The sequence below is a fragment of the Malurus melanocephalus genome, unplaced genomic scaffold (assembly GCF_030028575.1).
Source record: "Malurus melanocephalus ecotype Western Australia unplaced genomic scaffold, MMel_1.1 scaffold_58, whole genome shotgun sequence".
NCBI classification, from domain to species: domain Eukaryota; kingdom Metazoa; phylum Chordata; class Aves; order Passeriformes; family Maluridae; genus Malurus; species Malurus melanocephalus.
Genome location: NW_026623290.1, coordinates 835,135 through 858,049, shown reverse-complemented (window position 1 = coordinate 858,049; position 22,915 = coordinate 835,135). Strand labels below are relative to the sequence as shown.

Below are 22,915 nucleotides of genomic sequence, written 5' to 3'. Positions count from 1 at the left end.
TTTATCCTTCCTGCTTCTGTGAACATCACCTACTTAGTCAGCTACATCAGGAGATCTAGGTCCATGATATAAATGGGTAAAGGCAGCTAGTGAATTCTGTTTAGGATAAATCTTTTGACTCTCTGCTTTTGGGATAGTGAAGATTTAATGGGAACCAGACAATTAGTGCTGATTTCTGTAACAAACAGAATAGTTTTCTGTAGTCAAATCAAATGTTTGACTTTGCAAATGTTTACATTTTCCATCCATAATGAATATTATGCTAAACAAATACAGCCACAGGGTAAACACTATTATTTAAAACTTTGGGTTTGGGKTTTTTTTCCCCCCAAATTTAAGAAAAAATTAACTCTGATGGTTCACGATGAAGGAAGGGATCTCAGCCAGCAGTTTTCCAACTTATTCTCAAAATGCCAACAGGTTGCAGAATCCTGTCTCCCCAGCTGGCTGACATCAACTATGCATCATGTACATCAAACCATAGGCCAGCRCAAGGCCTGATTTGTTTAATAATGCAAGAAAGTTTCCCCTATACACTGAAATCATAACCACAGCACTAGTCCCTCAAAAACCCTCAGGGATGCTTGAGGCCAGCACCATATGTAAGGAGTTGGTATTAACATTCATCATAAATTAAGCTTCTTTCCCCTACATACGCCTCATTCTTAAATCCTCTTTAAGAAGAGATTTAAAAACATTTTAAAATGTCTGTCAGGCTTTTTTTTTTTTTTTTTTTTTTTTTATTGTGCTGCCCCTGCTTTTTCAGATGTCTGGCTCTGCACGTCCTTCACAGGGAGGAGCTGGTTGCCAGTCTGTATGTCTGGTGTGCCTATCACTGCCCTATCCGGCCTTCTGCTGCTCCCTCAGAACAAAAGCAAGCATCCTAATCCCATCAGCCTGAGCATCCTCACACCAGCTGCGTGCACTGCTGCAGCACAGGATATCTCCTGATGTTTTCCTGGGACTGCCCTCTGTTTAGTTCTGTCCCAGAAAGAGGAGTGAAGGTTACAGCTCAGAAGCTGGTGAGTGGAGATCAGTGACAGACATCCTGTTTTAAAAGTGTTTTTTCAGGTCGACTTTTGCAGAGAGTCTCCTGAGTTTTGTGTGTCTCCAGGACAGGCAGCTGCCAGAATTCTGCCTGCCAGGTTGCACACTGACAATCTGCGTTCACACACAGCGTGCTGGGAYGGCATTTGGTTTTGTAGTAAGACTCTGAAAGAGCTTCAGAATTAAGAAACACGACCTTGCTTTTCTCCACGGCTCCTTCATACTCAGGAACAGCTGGGTGGAACACAGCAGGAACAGGGAAAACCAATTTTGTCTTTCATGTTTTTGTTGTTTAACAGATGTGTTCAGGATGCCACCACACCCACCTATTGCACAAATCCCTCTTGTCTTCCTGAACAGCTCATTAAAGTCATTAGCAGGCTCCTGGACAAGTTTCAGCTTCCTCAAGGTTATCTGTGCTTGTTGCTGGGAAGGCAGCAGCACCCTAAGAGTTAAACTGCAGTGACCTGGAACAACATGGATTCAAAAAAAAAAACCAGGAATTCGATACAGTTCAACATCTTCTGTGTACTTTGTTATTTACCATGCACAGCCCGTGCCAGCTGTAGCTGACCTTGCGTCTCAAGCTGGGAAGAAAGGACTGCATTTCGCACTTACTGGAAGTTCTGTTCCAATATAACCCCAAAGCAGCAACCTTCCACCTCCTGCCATGCCCACACCGTGTACAAYTGACCACACAGGCAGCACTTCAATGGTGTCACCACTGCAAAGCCAGGACAAGAAGTGGTAGTTACTTCCATGGGAAACTGGGGAGATTTCCTTTCCTGGGTTGGAAGGAGCAGCCCTTAAATAGTCCATCCCTGCATATACGGGAGTTTCAGCACACTTTGGACCTGGATATTCCCATCCAGACATTATCAGGGGAGACACACTTAACAGCACTGTTAGTTTTTCACTTGACTCTTATTACAGAACATTTGTGACTGAGTATAGGGAGTASGGCCCTGGAGAAATGGGGTCGTGGGAGAAGATAGCAAACAGCTCTTCCCTGCCTCCTCTGTGTATTCAAAATCCGTGAAACCAAAAAAAAGCTTTCAGCTTCTTTTTTCTGGTAGATGAAGCATTCCACAAACCCCAGGGAARGCACAGCGACTCATTGTGAAATTATTCCACAGGGCAGGTCCGCAGTTACCTGCTGTGCCTCACCCCAGAGCARGGCTGGAAAACACGGGTGGGATCAGAGGCACCGCTGTTTCCAGCTGCTCTTGTGCTGTGCGAAAACGTTATTGCTTTGAAAAATATTATTGTTCCTAAACGAGCGGGGATTTTTTTTCCAGGTTCAGCCCACAGTGTTGCTGAAGGGAGCATTGCCACGTCCCCCCTGCTCCCTCCAGATGACGGCACCGACCCACGGGTGGTCCCCACGCAGGGTCACGGCCCCCTGGTCATGTCCATCCGACCGCAGCTCTCTGCATCTCCCTGGGCCTGGTGACCTTCACAGCCCCCACGCACCCAAATTCTGCTGAGGCCGGCGATTTCACAAATCTGCCTGAATTTTAGCCGCGTTTTGCTGACTTTCCCCGTCCCGCTGCAGGCGTGGGCGGGCGCTGGGTGAGTGACATCGTTCGGCGAGTGCCCATCCCGCGGGACACGCGGAGGCAGGGCTGGTCGGGGCAGTGGGGACGGGCTCGTCCTGTGGAGGTGCGGGGGTGTCTCCACAGGAGCCCGAGCRCAGCGCTGGTTGTTCCCCCTCAGAGCTCCGCACAGCCCCGCAGCTCGGCAGGGCCGGCCCGGCGGAAGGCGGCCCTCAGTCCCGGCCACCTCCGGCCCTCTCGCCCCGCCCACAAACCGCCCTCCTGCTCTCCTATTGGCCGTTTCTACCGCAGGAGGCGTGGCGGAGGGGCGCGTCACTGGAGATACGCCCTGTGATTGGCGCGGCGGCGGCGCGCGGCCCCGCCCTCACGGTCCCACGCGCGGCCGGTCCCGCCCGGCGGGTACATTGTGCGCGGGGAGCGCGCGGGGCCGCGCAGGGGCCGCGGGGAGCAGCGGGGAGCAGCGGGGAGCAGCGGGGAGCAGCGGGGAGCAGCGGGGAGCAGCGGGGAGCAGCGGGGAGCAGCGCATCGCTCCGCGCTCCAGCCCTGCGTCCCTCGTCTTTCCCTCGCTTCCTCCTGGCACTGGGGGCTTCGCGGCTTTCGGAGGTTTCGGTTCGGCCAGGAGACGGTGAGTGATTTCCCCTCAGCGTTGCGTTCACGCGCGGCTGCCAGACCCCCTCCGAGCGTGGCGTTTGCGGGGTTCGGGCCTGGCACATCCCCGCCCCCGACAGGAGGGACCCCGRGTGCTGCCCCGGGTACCGGCCCAGGGCTCGCTGGGGGTTTGGAGCACTGTGTTCCATAGGCAGGAAGCGCCTGGGAAAGGTTTAGGGAAGGGAAGGACTTTCCGCTTCTAAAGCAAAAAAAACCCCAAAATTAAAAAAAAAAAAAATATTAAACTCCGGCTATTAATGTCATGAATATGAAAGTAAAGTGGCATTGCGTTTTGCTTTTTTTTTTCTCCTCTCTCTCGTCCCCATGTATATCTCTCAAAACTGTGCTCCAAGGGACAGAACTTCCATGGCCTCTGATGAAATCAGTTCGAACAATCCTGTCTAAAGAAGTGAGCAGGTTTACGTGAGTGACTGAGCTGAGCTGACAGAGGAGAAAAATAGTTCTTCCTCCCTCTGCTGTCCTCACGGGCCCCTTTGCACTTGGAAAAGTTAAAAGCCTGTTTGGTAGTTGGGTTTTTAAAATTTGGGGTTTTTTTGACTTTCTTTATTCATCTATTTGTTGGAGTGGGGGGYTTAGACCAGCCAGACCTGTGCTTGGAAAATCTTGTCCTCAGCCTTGCATAAACRGCTGAATGTTTCCTGCTATTCGAGTGGGGAGCCCCAGTGTCCGGACTGCTCTGTTTTCCTTTCCTGGCACTCTCTGCGTGTGTTCTCTTGTGATCTGCTGGAGTGATTTCCTCAGCCAGGGTGCTGTGAGTTTCTGTGGTCTTCCTCCAAATGTACCTCTTCCTCTCCAGGACAGATCCAGAGTCACAAGAAGAAAACAAGCAGCGCTGTAACCTTTATACTTTGACAACTTCTCTTGTCTTTCCTTCTTCCTTCCAGCGTCTTGTGACACTTGTTTTTATTGAACTTACCTTAGGAGCAACCCGAGATGTGTGACACACATGYGTTCTGGTGGTGGCCAGCTGCTCCTGTTGGCTCAGCTGTCCTGGTGACTGTCTCCTTCCAGAGTTCTGAGCTCACCTCTGCTGTCTTATCTCTGTCCCTGTCTGAGCTGTCCTGTATGTCCTACTCCCCGTCCATCTCTCAGAGTCTGATTCCTTGATGCTATGGGTCCCTTTCTGGGGCCTCTCRATTTTCCTGGTCCTGTTTTCTGCTTTGAATCAAATCTTATCTGAAAACATATTTTGTCTCTTTTGTGTCTTTAACCCCAGCCATCTGTTCTGGCTTATCTTTGTGATAAGCCCAAGTAAAGCACTTGGGGAGGAGGCTTAGGTGGAAGTCTGCTCTGCAGCAGGAAGGTGCAAGGTGGCAAGAGATTCTGAAGATTAAAAGCAGAGTGATAATTGTTGCAGAAATTACACCATAATGTGGGCATGAGAGACTGCAAGCAGCTTCAACACTGAAGAACTTAAATTTCACATTCCTTTTTTGTTCATTTTCTCGAGTATTTAAGGATTGTTACCCGAAATCCTCTCTCATCTGCATGTGTGCAGAGTTTGGTATCCTCTSGTGCTGTGTTTGGGGCAGGCTCAAGTAACTCAAGCAGAGAGGTTGGTGTCTCAGATGTGCTTTTGCAGAGGAGATAAGGCCAGTAGAAAATGGTTTGACTGAAGGAACGAGGCAAAAGAAATTTGCGAAGGCGACAGCTTGGGAACAGATGACAAGATGTTGCATAACATATATTCCAAATGTGTGAAAATGAGCGTGAGTCTGATCCAGACTATGGTTCTTCCAGCTCTGAAGGGAGTGCTGGACRTGGTCTGGAGTGGAGATAAGCAGTGTGTGCATATCTGTGTGTACGTATGCACGTGTGAATTCTGATAGCATTTTAGTCCCTGTGCTGGTGACAAACCATCCCCAAAGCCTGCAGGAGTTCGGGTCCTTCTTAGCATCCAGAAGAGGTTTTAGGCAATGTTTAGAAGGCGGMTGAGTGGAACAGGAAGGGCAGGATGTGGCCATCTGTGGAGGTGGAAGAGGACAGGCAGAGTTGCGAGGTGGGGAGGGAAATGGCAGCGTTACAAAAGAGTGTTGAGCAGTGCCTTGGCTTGGGCGTGAGAAGGTGGAGCAGGACGGGCAGAGCTGGCCCAGGGTGTCTGTGTCTGCTCAGGGACTGTGGAAGGGGCAGGCTTGGAGCTGTGTCAGCGCTTGAACTGAGGGGTAGATTTACTCCCCACTTTCATGGACTGTAATTGAATTGCAGTGAGTGTAGCTGGCGTTGCTGAAAACAGTGGCTGCAGGGCTGCTGGCTAGGAAGCATTTATCTGTAACAAGTAGCCCCAAGCCCCCTGGCCTGACCTTTAACCACCATCACATCGCTCTGTCTTTGCTTATCAGCTTTATATCCCCGCAGTGACYATTAGTATCACTCCAGCCAGAACAGACAGCTCTGTCTTTTCCCCATCACTCGAGCCTGGGAATGTTGCATGTCCCATAACYGCTGTCTGCTTGCTGACCATTAGGCTTTGCAAAGATTACCAGTTTTGTTGGATAGCCTGTCACATTGTGGCCAGGCAAATTTATTACTGTACCACACTGGCAATCACTCTGGTTTGCTTTCAGTGTGTGCAGGGATGCCCAGGACAGCCTGGGCTGCTGCAGGGATGCCACAGTGGCACAGAACATGCAAGCTGAGTGCATGGTTTGATTCTGTTTGAGTACAGAAATGGAAAAATCAGAGAATGTTTTGTTCCTTCTGTCCAAAGTTAGAGGGCAATAAGCAATGCTCTGTCTTGCAGCCCCAGCCCCATCAATGTCTGTCACTGCTTTACAATCCAATTGGGAATGGCTGTCCCCCATGCCCAGCAGCATCATGGGCTAATCCCTTCTGGAGACATGAGGGCCTCCCATCTCCATGGCTCTGAACTCCATCCAGAATTGCAAATGAGCAAACCAAACCTGGCAGTTGTACCATGATCTCCTGCCTGGCAGGGGAATAGGGAAGGCAAAACAAAACCCCAGCTTAACTGGCCAGGCCCAAAATTGAAATCCTGCCCTGACAGCAGGCAGGCAGACAGACCTGTTTGGTGTGAGCATCCGTGACGGGGTTTTTGGTCAGCCTGGCCACCGGAGCACTCTGCTCTGCCAGCCTCAGAGCTGGGAGAGTGGGAGGATCTGARTAAGATCTCTGGAGTCAGCAGCTGCCGCGGTTGTTCTGGCGTTAATTTGACGTATACCACATCTCATCTCTAAACTCTSCCTGGGAAGTGGCCTGTGGTTCCTCTGTGTTTCAAGTACCAAAGGCCTTTTGCCTTTGTAGCACATTAGCAAGTTTGGCTTGATTGGAAAGGACTTTACCCTGCCCAGATGGGGCTGGGGTAGGTACTGCAAYTGAGTAGACTGTTCCCATTCTGGAGCCTTTTTGAAATAATTTGGAAGACAGGAYTGTGAACTTGCTTGCCTCCTCTGCAGCCCCCCATTCATTTTGCAAGGCGCCTGTGATTGATCTGGCAGAATGGGATGTATTCACAAGCAGAGCTGGAGGGCAGCAGGAAGGACAAAACCCCACCACAGCCTCCGAAATGAATCACGGGCTCTGAAAAGATCCGCTGGGGTTAAGGCGTAGCAGTGAAAAGCTATTGTCTGGAGCCTGGACTGTGGCTAAAGGCATTATTTATCCCGATTTGGGTAGTGGTTGTAGGAGGGCGTGGTATTCCCAGGAACAGCAAAGCCACTGTGCTAAGTGGTGAGCATGAACTTGATTGGATTGTGTCACAGGTAGCTCAAGCAGCTTTATGGAGTATCTCAGTTGCAGAGTAGGAAGTGCAATATCTGATWTGTGAATAAAACTGCATGGATTGCATGCAAAGAGGATTTTCTATTGGTATTTTTATTGTGGTTGGAGCATGGTTGCTGTTGCCTCAGATGAGTGCATGTCATAGATTTGAGGCACTAGGGCCCTTTTCACCAGTGTTTTTGCAAGACAAAACAAGAACCTCACTAATTGGTTCAGCTTGGCAATAATGTTTTGATTTTCTGTCAAGTAAGTGGCATTCAGAAGATTCTCGTGGTGGCTTTGAGCTCAGAGTGGGGCACAGGTTTAAAGGGAGTAATGATTGGTACTACTGAGAATGGGATATGAGTATATAAGTGGGATATGAAATTCACACTGAGTTTCTGAGACAGAGTTTCAAAACGTTAAGATACGTACCCGGATCTTCTCCAGACAATCTGATTCCTGGAGCCTTCAGAATTGGGCTTGGAAAACCTCCCAGTTTCTGTCTGAGCCAACAGAAGGAGCCTTTCACATGGTCTCTCTGTTTTCTGTCTAGGATGTGCAGGCTAGACTAGGAAGTGAGAAAATGAGAAGAAATGATAAGGATGCCTCCCATTCTCAAAGGCTGGGGCAGGATCAGAAATTCTGCACTGTGGGGATGGAGTCAGCTGCCTTTCCTTTGTTTGCCTGTTTGCAAATCTGGTGAAACAGCGAGAGTTTTTCAGGAAGGGCAAATCCAGAGYGATACCCTCTGATTCATGGCAGTCATGTAGTCTGAATTCCAGCCTGCAAAATCACAGTTGCATCTTTGCTGTGTTAGTCATCCTGAAGAGAACAGGAACAAATTTGGCTGACAAAGGCAAACCACTAAATTCACCGGAATTGCTGGAGATGAACCCAACCTGTTAGAGAGCGAAGTCTGCATGCAGACACACAGGAGTGTGGACAGAGCAGAGGGCATGCCTGGGAGATGATGTAGGGAAGGTCCCGTGCTGCCCACCTGGCAGCAGCCCAAGCTCCACGCTCAACAAGTGTGGTCCTGCACTAAATGCCAGGTGCTATTTTAATTCCTTTCATCTCAAGCACTCTTGACAGAAGGGCAGTATTAGTATTGAGCATTTCAAGCAGTTCCAAGCTGTGTACCTGACAGTCTGCTGTGTTATGCAAGGACAGGAAAATCATCTGAAAACATCTCCACATTTGTTCCTTCCCCTTTCTTGTTTTTTATCTCTCTCCCCCACCATCCTTTCCTGTTTTCTTTTGGGTTTTTTTCCGCTTTTGAAGCTCAGGCTGCCTCTGACTACGTGAATGCCTGCATGTAACAGATCCCCTTTCTCAACCTTTTGATGGTCTCCAGTGCTGGGAAATTGCATGTGAAACACMGCTCTGTCTGGCTCTGTGCTTGACAGTGTGTTGCCTCACTGCTCTTTCTCCTAAGCAGTTTTGCAAGGWGCTCTTCCCTGTGAAGACAGCACAGGAGGTCACTTCAATGTTTCTAGTTTGCTTCTCTCTACAGTAAAAAGGGAGAAATTGGTTCTATARGAGTAATTTTGGCCTGGGATAACACTGCTGGCCTAAACACCGGGTGGTAGAGCCCATGAAAGCATTGGAAAAGTACAGATATTTGGGATGAGAGAGCAGGCACATGACTAATTAGTAAAGAATTGATCCTGCCGTGTTCAGGGAGAAGTTAAACTTTGACTGAATTCAAGACAGTGTTTCACCCAACAGGGTCAATATTGTGAAATGGAGTGAAAATAAAAATGAATCTTACGCCTTCTGTCAGTGGCCATTCCAGGTGGGTCTGCTCTGGTTTGGAAGGAGTGTCTGTAGGTTGTAGTGCAGCCCATACAAAGAGGCTGCTTGGGAGTGAAACTGCTCCAGTGTGAGCAGCTTCTTCCAAGAAGCTTCCAAGAAGCTTCCTGAGCCAGTAGGGAACCTTACTGCTTATTTATTTACTTATTTACAGCTTTAAATAGTTCATGGTTGAGTGGCGCAAAAAGAAACATGCTCTGCTTGCTGCTYCTCTCATGGGCAAAACAGGAACTGCCAGCTTCGGATCATAGGACTTGGGGTCTTTCTTGGTGATTACCAACCTTTATGGTCTTGAGAGAACACTTATAAACCCTGTAGTTCTRCCTTTCTAAGCAGGAATGATTCTTGATCCCCTGAAGTCCCACTGGAGAGCCTCTTATTCACTCTCATATCTTGTCCTCTTGAAAGCAAGCAGTATCTCAGCCGGTGATTCCTGCAGATAGTGAATGAAATTGGAGATTTGTGGAGRGCCTGCTGGTTTGAGATGGAGGGGGAACCCCAAGCCTGGCTAAATATAGTTCCTGTATCAATGATCCTTCTGAGCTGTCCTCTAACATGCAGTTCTTTTGTGATTGGGGTCAGGGCCCGATGAAGGTTCACAGTGTCTAAGAGGTGCTCGGATTTTTCAGGAGGTGTTGGAGTGTTTCCTGAGATTCTTCTGAAGGACCATTCCAGCAGGGCTCTGATGTGCTGACCTATCAACCTGGGAGGAAAAGTCTTGTGCTGAGGGTGTGGTTTGTAGGGAGCAAGAGGCGCTCGGACAGGAGAGCTGTGTTTCTTTGAGTGGGGAGTTTTTTCCCCAGCTCTGTGCTTTTGTTTTTCCCCTTGTTCTCTTTGCAGGCTTTGTCCTGTCCAGAGAGACTGCTCTGGTGTTTTCTTCATGAGCTGAGATTTGAGGGGTCTTTTTTTTCCTAAGCCAGCTCCTTCCCTCTTTTGGGATTTTGCTGTCTGCCCTGTCTGGATGAGTGGAAGGATTTTCAAAGCAACCTTATCTTGCTCTGCTGGAAAAAACCTGTCTTTCCCATCCTGCAGACAGCCAGGGGAATACTACAGCCAGCAGACAGCATTGGATCGCTGTCAAAAAGCTGATGCCCCTCTGCCCTCATCCATATGGAAGAAGGATTATTATCTGCCTCTGCGTGCAGTAAGATCCCTTTAAAAGGTTATGCAGTAGATACTTATTTTTTCAATAACTGCCTTTCGAAGGCCAAAAAAAAAAAAACGAATTTAGCATGGAGCAATCCAAGCCCCAGTTTGTTCAGGTCATGCCTTCTGCTGTTCCCATTGACACGGCTGTTCYAGCAGCAGTGTCGTGCATGATGGAAGATGCAGCTGGGAGCTCCGATAACCCCCGGGCTCYCAGAGCAGGTGCGAGCTTGGCAGGAGCCACTGACAGGTTGCTTTGTGTAAAATACTCCTCATTCTGAGTGGTTCTGCTTTTTCTCTTTAGCTCAGTCGTTGAGTTAGGGAAGCAAGGAGTGTGGTAGGGGCCAGACTGTGCTCTGCATGCGTCTGCTTCAGAGAAGTGCACAAGTCACGGGTCCAGCCTGCTCAGAGCTGCACTTAAAYGTGGCTTAAATCGAAGCACTTTTGTGCACATCATGAAATTGTAGAAGATACTTTGCCTACAGGCTTCTGAGGTTTGTCAGCTGCTAGATTTTGGAAGAAACCYGCCAGATGAAATAGCTGCAGTTTCTGTTTGTCTGATGGGGTGAGGTGATGCCAAGATCTCTGGTAGACTGARACATGGAGTGAGGGGAAGGATTAGTACCTGCCACTTTTCTGCTTGTGCCCAGCTATGGATTCAAGAAGCCCTGAGAAAAAGCTGTCTGGGTGTTGCTGAAAACCACAAGCAAGGCTTTTTGGTGAGATGGCTGCACCCCAGAGTTCAGGGCTGCTTTAGTTTCAGTTTAATGGTCTGTCTAGCCCTGCTTGTCTGTGCCCAGTGACATGCAGTGTCATAACCCCGCTCCAGGAGAGGCCAAATAAAGGGGCTGTGGCTGTGGCCTTTTCAGCTTTCAGACTTCCAGCTGTGCTGGGGATCACTTGGTGCCTGTAGTGACAACGTGATAGGAGGAGCAGTGCTGGGGACTGGATTTCAACCTATTAGTTTATTYACTGGATATTGTTCAATACATACAGGATAGAAATATTCTTTGCTTCCAAGTTCCCTGGGATAGATGTTTGATGCTAGAAGCCTGAGAATTGATATTTATGTATGTGTGTGCACATGTGATAYATGTATGTGTATGTATATATAAAAAATGGCTTTGCTGCAGCTTTTATATAGACATTTTAATTTCTAAATGACCTGCTCCTTCCACTTTGAGTAGTTGCTTTTAATCTTAGTGTCAGAAAAATCATTGCTGCCTTCCTGCRGTCTCTCTGTTTGTTTCCATAGCTGTCCTATATAAATTGCTTCTCTTTTTGTGCATAAGCAAATCAAAGGTTAMCACTGAATAGTTGACCTGAGCTGTGAGCAAAGAAAGCAGCAGCAGTGGCAGGGTGGTTTCTGAGGTTGTAGGAATAGGAACCTAAATCAATAGCTTTTAGCAGACTCATAAATGTTTCATTTGTATTCCTCGCTTCGGCGTTGACATGGGAATCCATATAACCTCTTAAATTAGTGTTGTTCCTGCATTGGCTGTAGATGTTGGAAACATTTCCTTCAGATGCACTTCAAAGTGCTGTTCCATAATGGCATTTTCCTTCCTGTTTTGGAGCCTTGGTTCTGCACAGCCTTCAGTCACGAGTGAAAGGAGTTTGTCAGGCTCTATCCCACGCTGCAGGAGTTTGGGGCATGGACATGGATGTGTCCCAYCTGATTGCCCTCATGAGTGCTCCTGCTCCTGCCTCAGAGGCCAAGCAGGAGTTGTGGYTGCTTGGACAAGACATTGTTTCTGCAGGGAGAAGCACAGAGACATTTCCTTGTACTGTGACACAGCCCTGAGGAATGAGTGAGGCCTTGAGAACACCAACCTCAATAACTCATGGCAGCGGCTGGGGAAGGAGCGACATGCCCACAGCTGTTTGTCTAATTTGAACTCTTTTGGAGGGGCTGGAGAAGCAGGGGCAGGAAGCTCATGAGCAGGGCCTGAGTCAGGCAGTTTATCTGGCCATCTGCCTCCTCCTGAGGTCATCCACCCATGGAGTGTGGGAGGGTTGTGCAGCTCCAGGTCACTGCCAGGTCAAGGCTGTGACCTGCCGGCAGCCTGGGAGTGCTCTGTCTGCTCTCTCAGTGTTTCATGGCTTTCCCCAAGACCTCCAGTGCTGGTGAGCTCAGCGTGGCTGGGGAGAACAGRGCCCATCTGCAGACCTTGGGTTTGCAGGGTGGGAACACCCTTGAGAAACTCCAGGCGGYGAAGAACAGGTTTAAGAAAACCCACCCAACCAACATCAACAAAAAGAACCCATCTAAAAACCTTTCCCCRACTGTCTAAACATTTCAGAGACTGAAGTAAAAGTTGACCCCATTTTGATTTTTTCATTTTTCAAACCTTGGGACTTCYGTATTAACTTTCTCCTCTAAGAGCCGACTGTGCATGTGCATCTGTCTGTCTGCTTTAGTTACATGGGGAACAAAATACATCTGGCTAAAATATTTTGGAGTAAATTACTTTTATCATCATCTAGGTGGTATTAATTTGATTAGTCCAAAGGGGTTTTCTTCTACAGGCAAGGATCAGTATCAGGTGGCACTTAAATGAAATAGTAGCTAATAAAAGCCTTGTGTTTGATTCTACCTGTCTGGTCAAAAGCATAATTTATGTCTTTCTTTTGCCTTACTTTGATGATAATCTGTTCTGCAAGATGCTTAAGTCCCATSAGGTGTCTGGTGAGTTTTATCATCAAAAAGTACAACAAATGGGTTTGGTAAAATTTGTTCAAACCTTCTGGCTTGTGCTGGTAATTAAATGTTCTGTAAATAAAACCTGTAGCAATTGCCTTTCCTAAACCTGCAGTAATCTACATGAAAATCAGAAGCCAAACTTCATTTCTGCTGAGCCAAGAACAGACCGATGCCCTTTATCCTGGAGAGTCTGCTCTCTCGATGCTGTTTTCTAAGTAAAAACAACTTCTGCGGTTTGCCAATACCCTCTGGGGGCTGTTGAGACAATCTACCACCAAGTTTGGGGTTTGATTGCCTCACTTTATTGCTCCTTTGTTGAAACCAAAGCAGAATTTCCCCCTTCACCCTGCTCTGCCTTCCTGCCCTGCTCAGCCTGAGTTAAATTTTTTGTAGGAGTGAGGATGCAGGAGCAGCCCCGGAGGTGTGAGCTGAGGTGCGCTGGCAGTGTACCAGGGTTGGATAGCAAATGTGTGTGTTCTCAGTAAGGACAAAGGAATAATGGTTCTTCTGTTTGTTTCCCTACAGGCAAGAGCTCTGCCACCATGTCCGTCAGCGTCCACGAGAACCGTAAATCCCGCACCAGCACCGGCTCCATGAACATCCTTCTGTTTCACAAGGCCTCCCACCCGGACTGCGTCCTGTCCCACCTCAACACCCTGCGCAAGCACTGCATGTTCACCGATGTCACCCTGTGGGCAGGGAACAGGTCCTTCCCGTGCCACCGGGCAGTGCTGGCTGCCTCCAGCAGGTACTTCGAGGCCATGTTTAGCAATGGCCTCCGGGAGAGCCTGGATGACGAGGTGAACTTCCATGACAGCCTCCATCCGGAGGTGCTGGAGCTCCTGCTGGACTTCGCCTACTCCTCTCGGATCATCATCAATGAGGAGAATGCCGAGTCCCTTCTGGAGGCTGGGGACATGCTGCAGTTCCACGATGTCCGAGATGCAGCRGCCGAGTTCCTGGAGAAGAACCTGTACCCTTCCAACTGCCTGGGCATGATGCTGCTCTCGGACGCTCATCAGTGYCGCCGCCTCTATGAGCTCTCCTGGAGGATGTGCCTGGTCAACTTTGAGACTGTTCACAAGAGCGAGGACTTCAACAACCTTTCCAAGGACACTTTGCTGGATCTCATCTCCAGTGATGAGCTGGAAATTGAGGATGAAGAAAAGGTCTTTAAGGCCGTCATCCAGTGGGTGAAATAYGATCTGGATGAGCGGAAGGCTTATCTCCCAGAACTTCTGAGGAATGTTCGTCTGGCTTTGCTTCCTTCCGAATGCCTCAAGGAAGCCTTGGCTTGCGAGGACTTGATCATGGTGGATGAAAGGAACAAGCTTGTCCTGGATGAAGCTATTCAGTGCAAAAAGAAGATCCTCCAGAATGATGGGGTGGTCACCAGTCCCTGTGCCAGGCCTCGCAAAGCTGGGCACACCTTGCTGATTCTGGGAGGACAAACCTTCATGTGTGACAAGATCTACCAAGTGGATCACAAAGCAAAGGAAATTATTCCCAAAGCAGATCTGCCGAGTCCACGGAAGGAGTTCAGTGCCTGTGCCATTGGCTGCAAAGTGTACATCACTGGAGGCAGGGGCTCAGAGAATGGGGTCTCCAAAGATGTTTGGGTTTATGACACCGTGCATGAGGAATGGTCCAAAGCTGCCCCGATGTTGATTGCTCGGTTTGGACATGGCTCAGCAGAATTGGAAAATTGCCTGTACGTGGTTGGTGGACACACTGCAGTAGCCGGAGTCTTCCCTGCGTCTCCTTCTGTCTCCTTGAAGCAAGTGGAGAAGTACGACCCCACATCCAACAAATGGACGATGGTGGCTCCACTGAGAGATGGAGTGAGCAACGCCGCGGTGGTGAGCGCCAGGCTCAAGCTCTTTGTCTTTGGTGGGACCAGCATCCACCGAGACATGGTGTCCAAAGTGCAGTGCTACGATCCAGCCGAGAACCGATGGACCATCAAGGCCGAGTGCCCGCAGCCCTGGCGCTACACGGCGGCCGCCGTCCTGGGCAGCCAGATTTTCATCATGGGAGGAGACACGGAGTTCACRGCAGCCTCCGCCTACCGCTTCGACTGCGAGACCGACCAGTGGACGCGCATCGGGGACATGACGGCCAAGCGCATGTCCTGCCACGCCTTGGCCTCGGGGAATAAACTCTACGTGGTAGGAGGTTACTTTGGCACTCAGAGGTGCAAAACGCTGGACTGCTACGACCCCATGTCAGACACGTGGAACTGTATCACCACGGTGCCTTACTCRCTCATCCCCACAGCTTTTGTCAGCACCTGGAAGCATTTGCCCTCATGACGAGGGGCAGGGCTTGGGGGCTTGTTTCCAGGAGGTCAATAAAGGTAAGGGTCTCCTCTTCTCAGTTTGAAAATTTCTGTCTTGCCTTAGTTGTATCTCCACACACCATGCTGAAGTTACAGGTTCCAGTTGCTCATGAGGTTGTTTTATGGGAAGGGAACATTTAGAAGTAGGATGCAGAGCCAGGAAAGAATAACCAGCTCTGTGATGCAGTAAGTCTAGATAGTTCCCAGGGTTCTCTTATTTACAGATGATCCTCCCRGTATCTTTAGAGATACATCTACATAGATGGTTGGGGCTCCTCTCCCTCTGCTCCAAGGATGTGTCAGCATCACCCTTCTGTGGGTGGGTAGGCAGATGTGTTTACACCTGCTCGCACCATGGAATACATCCTGTTCCCATGTAGTTGAGGGAGTTAGGGTTTCTAAAATCACTTCTGAGTAGATACCAGGGCAACAAGTGCTTTGGAAATGTCTCAGTAGTTTGGTATTTTTCCTGACTTTTTGGATGATGTATTTAAAACTGATGAATRCGTAGGCAAGTGACCCTTGGAATGCCAGCAAATCCTGGATCTCTTCTTAAACTCTSTATTTACATTTCAGTGGGTAGCAAAAGCAAAAGCTAAGAAGCCAAGGTGCATTTGATGGTCTTGGTGTTTATTTATCATCCAAACTGTTGCTTGTTAAAGCAGAACTTCTGAGACTYCTGTGTCAGACCTGAGTGGGAGGGAAGGGGTTTTGTAACCAGAAGAATGTGTTTATCAGTGTTTTGGGTTGTTGTGAGAATAAGAAAGTTGCTGGAAACTCCTGATGTCCTGTCTCATTCTGGCGCTCGAGTTCTCTCCACTTAAGGAAGGTGCTCCTGCAGTGCCCCTGGGACAGGGCTGCTGGTTCCTCCTCTCTCTGGTTGCCATTCTGGTTGTCAGTGTGGCTCCACAGGGCTTTGCATCTCCTCACCAAACTGTGCTGAGATGCAGCTGGCCTGGCAAAGCCCAAAACCTCTTCTCACCTTGCACTACGAAAGCAGATAGTGATACAGGCAGCACTCGGATGGCATCGTTTTCCTGGGAAGTCTGTAACACCTCTGCTAGCTCAGTGTGCAGGTTTGGCAGTGCCAGCAGCACACACAGCCCTGCCTTTGTGGTTGGAGCCCCCATCCCAGACAGCTGAAGGAGCTGGGAAACCCTCACAAATGGGTGTGGCATTGACAAGCTTTACTTAGAGTTTTATTTGGAAAGCAGGGATTGTGGGGAGGGAAATTCTTCCACAGACTCATCAAAATCCACTTCACTTACTACAGGGAAGAAAGAATGCTGCCCAAACCCTCTAACACCCTCTCACTTCCCTGCTTTCCATTGGTGTGGTTGGTGTGCCTGGGAATCTCCCAGCGGGTGGAATTGCTGGTACCTCTTAGTGATCATCTTTTTTGATGCCAGATGGCAACCAAGGAGCAGTTCCTGGCACCTCCAGCAGGCATTTGCCCAGCGTGATCACCCGCTTTTCTCAGGTGGGAAAAAATCACCCAGGGCATTCCACTGGCCTTTGTGAACCACCTGGTTTTGACAGGGGTTGGACCATCATGAGGGCAGGGTGAGAGTGGAAAGGGTTAAAATGAGATCCTAAAGTGTTCCCATCCCTGGAAGATAATGGCCTTTCCAAATTCTCCTCCTCAGGCGTTGCCTAGCATCTGTCACAGTGGCTCAGTAATCTAATTAACTGTCACTCGGCTATTAAATATTGCAGCAAAGACTGTGAGGACTCCATCATTTTCAGCTCAGGTCAATGGGGCCTCCCTTTAAGAGCCATCCTAGAGCTGAAAATTAATTTTCCCTGGTAGCAGATGTGTCTGAATATTAAAGCTCAACACCAGCCACATGGCTGGGAGTAGGAATAGGGAGTAGTTTGAGATGGGGGTTGATTCTTCTGTCACCAAAGGAAAAAAAAGTCTTCAGAATCACAGTGATGTTATTGTCCTCCCTTTTTTTTTTCTTCTCTGTACTGTATTTGGGCTGTTCAGACCTAATAAATAGCTTTGTGAGGGTTGTATTGATACATTTTTCCCCCAGTAATCTGGAGCCTGATACAAACACGGAAAACTRGGAACTGCAGATAAAACTGGTGAAAAGTCACTGTGTGAGGGTTTTATGTGCTTTTTTGGCTTTGCCTCCAGTCTTTGGTTAAAAGAAGTATTTAAAATACACATGAGCTCTTGCCAGAAAGAATGTCTGCCCATGTGATTTTTCTACAGGTTTTTTTTTTTGTTTGTTTGTTTTTTTTAACTAAGTTATTGTTATGGCCCCAGCCACTGTGACAGTTCCTTATATAAAGCACCAAGATGGGTGAGTGAATGCCCACATTGCACCAGCCATGTCCTGGCTGTGCCAAAACTGGGCTGGGGGACTGACTGTAGGATCCTATGACTATGATCCATTGTCCTGTTACAGGTCTGGCCAAGGGGTTTTCTGATTTGCAGCTCCCACCATKGAAAGTCTTTGCTGAAACACCTGATTTGGTCCCTATGGGATCCTTCTTCAAGCAGGGATGCCCAGAAGGCTGGCTGGCCAGCACCTGTCTGGGTTTGTATGGGAACTCTCAGCTGGAAAAACACATGAGGGACCAMCCCTCAGAGCAGAGGAAGGCAGGGTGTGAGGAAAGTCCTGGGCAATCACCCCTGGGCAAGCAGGGGACGGTGCTTTGTACTCATGGAAAAAAACAACCTYCCACCTAATAAACTGAAAACCAGTAGTCTGTCCTTGACAAACGTTGATCATAAACCACCCAACCTGCTTTTCATATAAAGCATAAAACTGATCAGCTGCAAATGCTTCCTCCAGGGCATGGCCTTTGCCCTTCCCAGCCAGAGCCAGGGCACTTTTCAGCAGAGGTCCCAGCAGCGCTGCCAAGGAGGCCGTGTGACATTAATTTAGTGCTTGTTACCCACAGTTAATTCCAGGGATCAAGTGTGATTAGCAATATGAAACGTGAAAGCCTCGTCCCCTCCCACCCGTGGTGGTGGAACCACGAGGAGGCAAAACATTACAAATGGGAAATAAAATACTGAGCACTCAGCTAATAAAGACTCTCTGTGTTTACAAAGACAAGCACAGCCCAGCCAGGGGGAGGATGGTGGGTGGTTTGTTACAGTCCTGTGCAGACAGTTGATGGGGACAACTCCACACCTCCCAAGAGGTGACTTCAGGCAGCACCAGGAACAGGTTCTCCAAGCTGCCTGCCTCCACATTAAAGTGGCTTCTCCAGACTCTGTGTCCTGTGTGACATTCTCATTTTCATGGGGCAGAGTCACAGATGGGGCTGAGATGGTCACTTCAGGTTACGTGGTCCAGTCAGGGAAGGTGAATGGGAAAGGGGAGTTACTGCATCCCTCTGTGCTGCCTCCTGAGCCTCAAATGCTCTCCTGGGGTGGAGATGTTGGAATTCCCATCTCAAAACAAACAGGAGGAGCCAAACCCTGTAGCAGCAAGGAGCCAGGGGTTCCCCTGCCCTGAGGTTCCCGTTCAGGTGCTTTTTAGCTCCTGCAGGATCCTCCTCACAGTCTTYGCTGTAGGGAGCAGTGGCTGATGCTGGCCACTGCTGGGACACATCCAGAAGCTCAGAGCTGRTTTTGGGGCTCCCACTGGAGCCCTTTTGTGCGTTTAGTCCCCTGAGAGCTGTGGGTGGCACCAGCAGCTGGTGTCTGCCTTTGGGTGAGCACTGAACGACTGAGGCTGATGGGTCTTGAGGCTGTTCTGGCACCGAAAAGCTGAACTTTGGCCCCAGAGCTCCTGTGAAGGTTTAGGCCGTGTGCCAAGCCCTGAGCTGTATCCTGATAACCACACAGACGAGGAATTGGGTCAGTTCTGTGGCTTTTCCTGGTTGTTACATTACAGTTTAGATAACAAGCCTCTTGCAAGGCCACTTTCAGAGCTCCCTTCCCCTCGGAGCAGTGCTCTCACTTTGCAGGGTGCATCATTCCCAGCTTCATCCATGGAGCCCTGCTCACAGAAAGGCACCTTCCCGTGCCAAGACCTGCGTGCCTGCGAACAGCAGCCTGAAAAAACCTCAGGATAATCTSCTGGCTGCTGGAGGCTGCTGCTCACCTGCGTGCTGCTGGGGTGGGTGGTTGCTCACAACCTGTTGCAACCCTGCTGGAGCTGCCAGAGCAGAGTCACAGCTGGTTTCTCCCGGTGGCTCCTAGGGAAACCCATTTGCATGTGTATAATAGCGAGGCCGGATAAACAGGGATTGCAGTTTTTCTGCCGCTGCTGCTCTTTCCAAGTGGCTGGTTGTCTCTGAAGCCAGTTTATCAGGCAGTGTTGGAAGGGAGTGGCTGGCCTGGGGAGGAAAGTCGATGAAAATCAGGCTTTTCCTAACCCTGGGCAGATGGAAACTTGTGCAGTCTGAGCTTGGCCCCAGACTGTATTAATCAACCCCTTGGAAATGTCAGTGATATGGATGTTATTGGAGGAACCTGTGGAAAAAGAGAGAAAGGGTCTTTTTGTTTTGTCTGTTCCAGTTCTTGGGCTCTCCTCCCTGCCCTAAAAATAAAAAAAAAATAGGGAAAACTTTTCCCTCAACTTTTTATTCCCTTGTCATGTCCACAGAAGTTTCTTACCCTCTCCAGCTGAAGACCCCCTCTCCTCTCCTACCCAAACAAAGGATATGTCAATTCCTAAAGAAAACAGCTGCTTTCCACCTCCACCACCTGAGGGATTTGGGGTRGGGGTTACCCCAGTGAGTGCCCTGTGTGGGCTGAGCCAGCACTCCAGTTAATGAGCTTTCTCTTTCCTTCCCCAGATGCCAGAGCCACATCCATGTCCCCTGTCTTGCGGCTGGAGCTGACACAGCGACYGAGACCCTCCTGTCCTCCCCCAGGACTCCGAGGCAACTCCCACATCCCTTCCTGGCTCCAGGAGTGGGAGGCACAGGTGGGGCCCCACCGCCAGCATCACACCTGGGGGTCACCAAGGGCTACCCAGCCCCACCACTGGGCACTGGCCACTGCACAGGGATGGCAGGGAGCCSAGAGCACTGCCTTGCTGGGCTGGGCTCAGGGGGCGCAGGGATGGCTTGTGGGCTCAGCTGGACCAACAGGACTGGGGAGATGGAGGCTGCATCCCTCAGCAACCACGGCTGGGGAGCCCTTTTTGTTACTTGGYTGGGGGGCTTTAAGAGATATTAATGTATTTTTTTAAAGCAGTCATCTTGCCATTGGCAATGGCTGCTGCTTGGGTGACTTGGAAGTGTTTGTTAAAGAGAACRGGGTGAGAGCACCTGGCTCTCCCCATCCTCCAGCCATTTCATGGAGGCAATGGCTATTGAAATATTAAAATGTAGAAGCTTGGGATGGCTGCCAGCAGCACCAGGTATCGTGACGAAACCAGGCAGGTGCCTTTTGGTTTGTACTTTGGGCCTTTTCATTTTTTTTTCCCCCTTTCCTCGCTGCAGCCGGCTGTGATTTGGTTGGAGGCTGCAGCTCCCCACACGCAGCTGCTGGGAAGAGCACGGGGCTCTGTTGGTGTGCCAAGGCAGCAGCACCGCTGCCGAGATATTGTGAGATAAAGCCCACTGTGTGCTCAGAGCCGGGCTGCTGAGCTTCCCTGTGCGTGGGTGAGGCTCTCAGCAGYAAAGGAGCAGAAATGGGTGCAGTGGGGAGTGCTCCTGCCTTGGAAAGGGGCAGCCTGGCTCCATCAAGGCCTAGGAGGGAGAGCAGAGGATTAGGGTAGCATTGCAGGGTGGGGTGAGGAGGGATCCCCCTCCTCCCTGCTGCCCCCCACATCCTGGCTTCTCCTTGGAGAGATGTGAGGAGCATTTCTGGCTGTAGCTGCCTGCCAGTGCTTGRGCTGAGGCTGCCCCAGGTTATCCACCCCCTGTTTGGGGTTATGCATCCAAGAGCTGTCAGCCCGAGCCTTCCTCATTTTGCTGTGGATTTCAGCACGTGGATTTCAGCTGTCAGTACAGGGATGCAGCTCCTGACTGGCCTCTCTGGGGCTGGCCATTGGYGAGCCCCGGTCCTGCACCAGCCCAGCATCCCGCTTCCCTGCACAGCACATCTCCAGATGCTCCTGGCTCGCCTCKTGCCCCTGGATGAGGCTGAGCTGTAGCCTGGCCAGCTGAATGATGCAATGCCATGAAAAGCCTTGACACAGCTTCAAACAACAAAGGTCTTTTCGGAGCAGCGGGCGCCCGTCGCTGCCGGGAAGAACACACGTTCTGCACAGCCAGTCTGCGATGTGCTGGATGACGTTTATTTACATCTTCTGGTCTTTTTTTTTTTTTTTTTTTTTTTTTTTCCCCTTCAGCTGCTTGTGAACTTTAATAAAAATGATGATCTGGGAAACTGTTTGTGTGTTTTTCACAGGAGTCTTCATTCTTAAGTAAGTTGGATTTAGGTCTAATAACAGGGCCGAGGACTAATAACAGGGTTGGCACTCCGTGGGGTGGTTCACAAACAGCCTCCAAAGCAACCAGCACAGCTGTAATTATTATTGCTTCAGTGCTTGGGAAACTGAGGCACAATGTCAGTGTCTTGTCCAAGGTTAATGGTAAATCTGGGAATAAAGTCCATGGCTCCTCTGTGTTCCACAGCTGCTCTCACTCGGTTTGTCCATGCCATGATTTTAGGGGAACTTTTCAGTCTGCGGTGCTAAKAACACCTGCCAAATAGGTTGAGGGGCCCAACACAGATGCTGCCGCACTCCTGCAGGGAAAGCCAGTAATTTCTGAGGAAGACAAGAATTTGTGCTTCTGTTTTCCTTATTTGCCTTCACTTGGCGGCTGCAGCTCCCAAGAAAGGGGCCTATTGACAGGAGAGATGGGCTTTCCAGCTGGGGCTCCTGTCCACACTTCTCTGCATCTCTCCCCATCCCAGAGCACKCCCAGAGGAGCAGGAGATCCAGCCCTACTCTGGGTTCTCCCTCCCTRCAAGATCAGCAGCTCCAGCTGTGCTCAGGCCTGGGACTCTGGGACCACATGAGGCAAATTTTTATTTGCCTCTTCTTGTAGCAGCCTCTGTTGTGCTTGGGCAGCAAAATTTTGTATGTGTGTTACAAAGGGTCTCAAAGGAATTTGGAGCCTGAATTTCAGAGCTGTAAAGGAGACAGGGAACCTGTCCCCTTCGGGTGGGCAGCAGCATTTAGCTRACGTGAGCTGGGTAGATATGAGCATAAGGCTCCATAGAAAAAGCTCATTAAAGACCCCTTTGGGAAACTAATTCAGGGTAGAAATTACTGTTTGATGAGCAGGAGATGGGGGTAAAAAGGTGGGGGAGGGAGTGGATATGAATGAAATCCCCTGTAGTTTTGTTGATTYGGGTTTTATATGGGACTGTGGGACTTTAAATAGCAGCTGGGGAGGCTTTGCAATGGGCAGGCTTTGATATGAGCCATGCAGAGACCTGCTCTTTTGTATTTATTCTGGAGCTTTCCTGAAAGACAATTCAAAAGCAATCAGCAGCTGCTGTAACAGCAGCGACCTGTTGCTATGGAATTAAATGTGATGAGAAACACAAAGGTTTCTTGGTTAGCAGCAACAGAGKAAGAGGGGAGCAGGAGATAGAAGTGGATGTAACAAAAAAAGCTACAGCCAGAGCGGGGCTGGGGTTTAAATGGGAGGTGCAGGGGTAGAAATGTAAATGTGATTTGTCTTCCTTTTTTAAAAAGAGCTTTTTTGCCATCTCAGCAGGTCAGGCTCAGCTTTGTCTGGGAGCGAGCACTTGGGAAGGAGTCCTGTCTGGTGGTGTTAGAGGATCTGTGTGTTCCCAGGCTCCCGGGAAACRAGCCCCCACACTGTAGCCAGCCCTCGCTGTGGGGTGTCAGGAGCTCAGACATCCCCTGGAGGAGCAGGGGGGCTCACCCCACACCTCCCTTGTTTTGCAGRGCCCAATCCCACAGGAGAAACAGAGCAGGATACAGTTCCTTCCCACCCACCCTCTGGCCATGGCTGGAGCCTGCC

The 22,915-nt window shown here is 49.7% G+C and overlaps 1 protein-coding gene across 1 annotated transcript; it reads left to right on the top strand.

The window, feature by feature from the left end:
* Positions 1-3,087: 3,087 nt before the first annotated feature.
* On the top strand, positions 3,088-21,307 carry KLHL25 (kelch like family member 25). The gene is made up of 3 exons (XM_057365813.1): positions 3,088-3,228; positions 13,180-15,010; positions 19,760-21,307. Exon 2 carries the CDS (start codon positions 13,197-13,199, stop codon positions 14,964-14,966), a length of 1,770 nt encoding a protein of 589 aa, XP_057221796.1. The 5' UTR covers positions 3,088-3,228; positions 13,180-13,196; the 3' UTR covers positions 14,967-15,010; positions 19,760-21,307.
* The last annotated feature ends 1,608 nt before the right edge of the window (positions 21,308-22,915 follow it).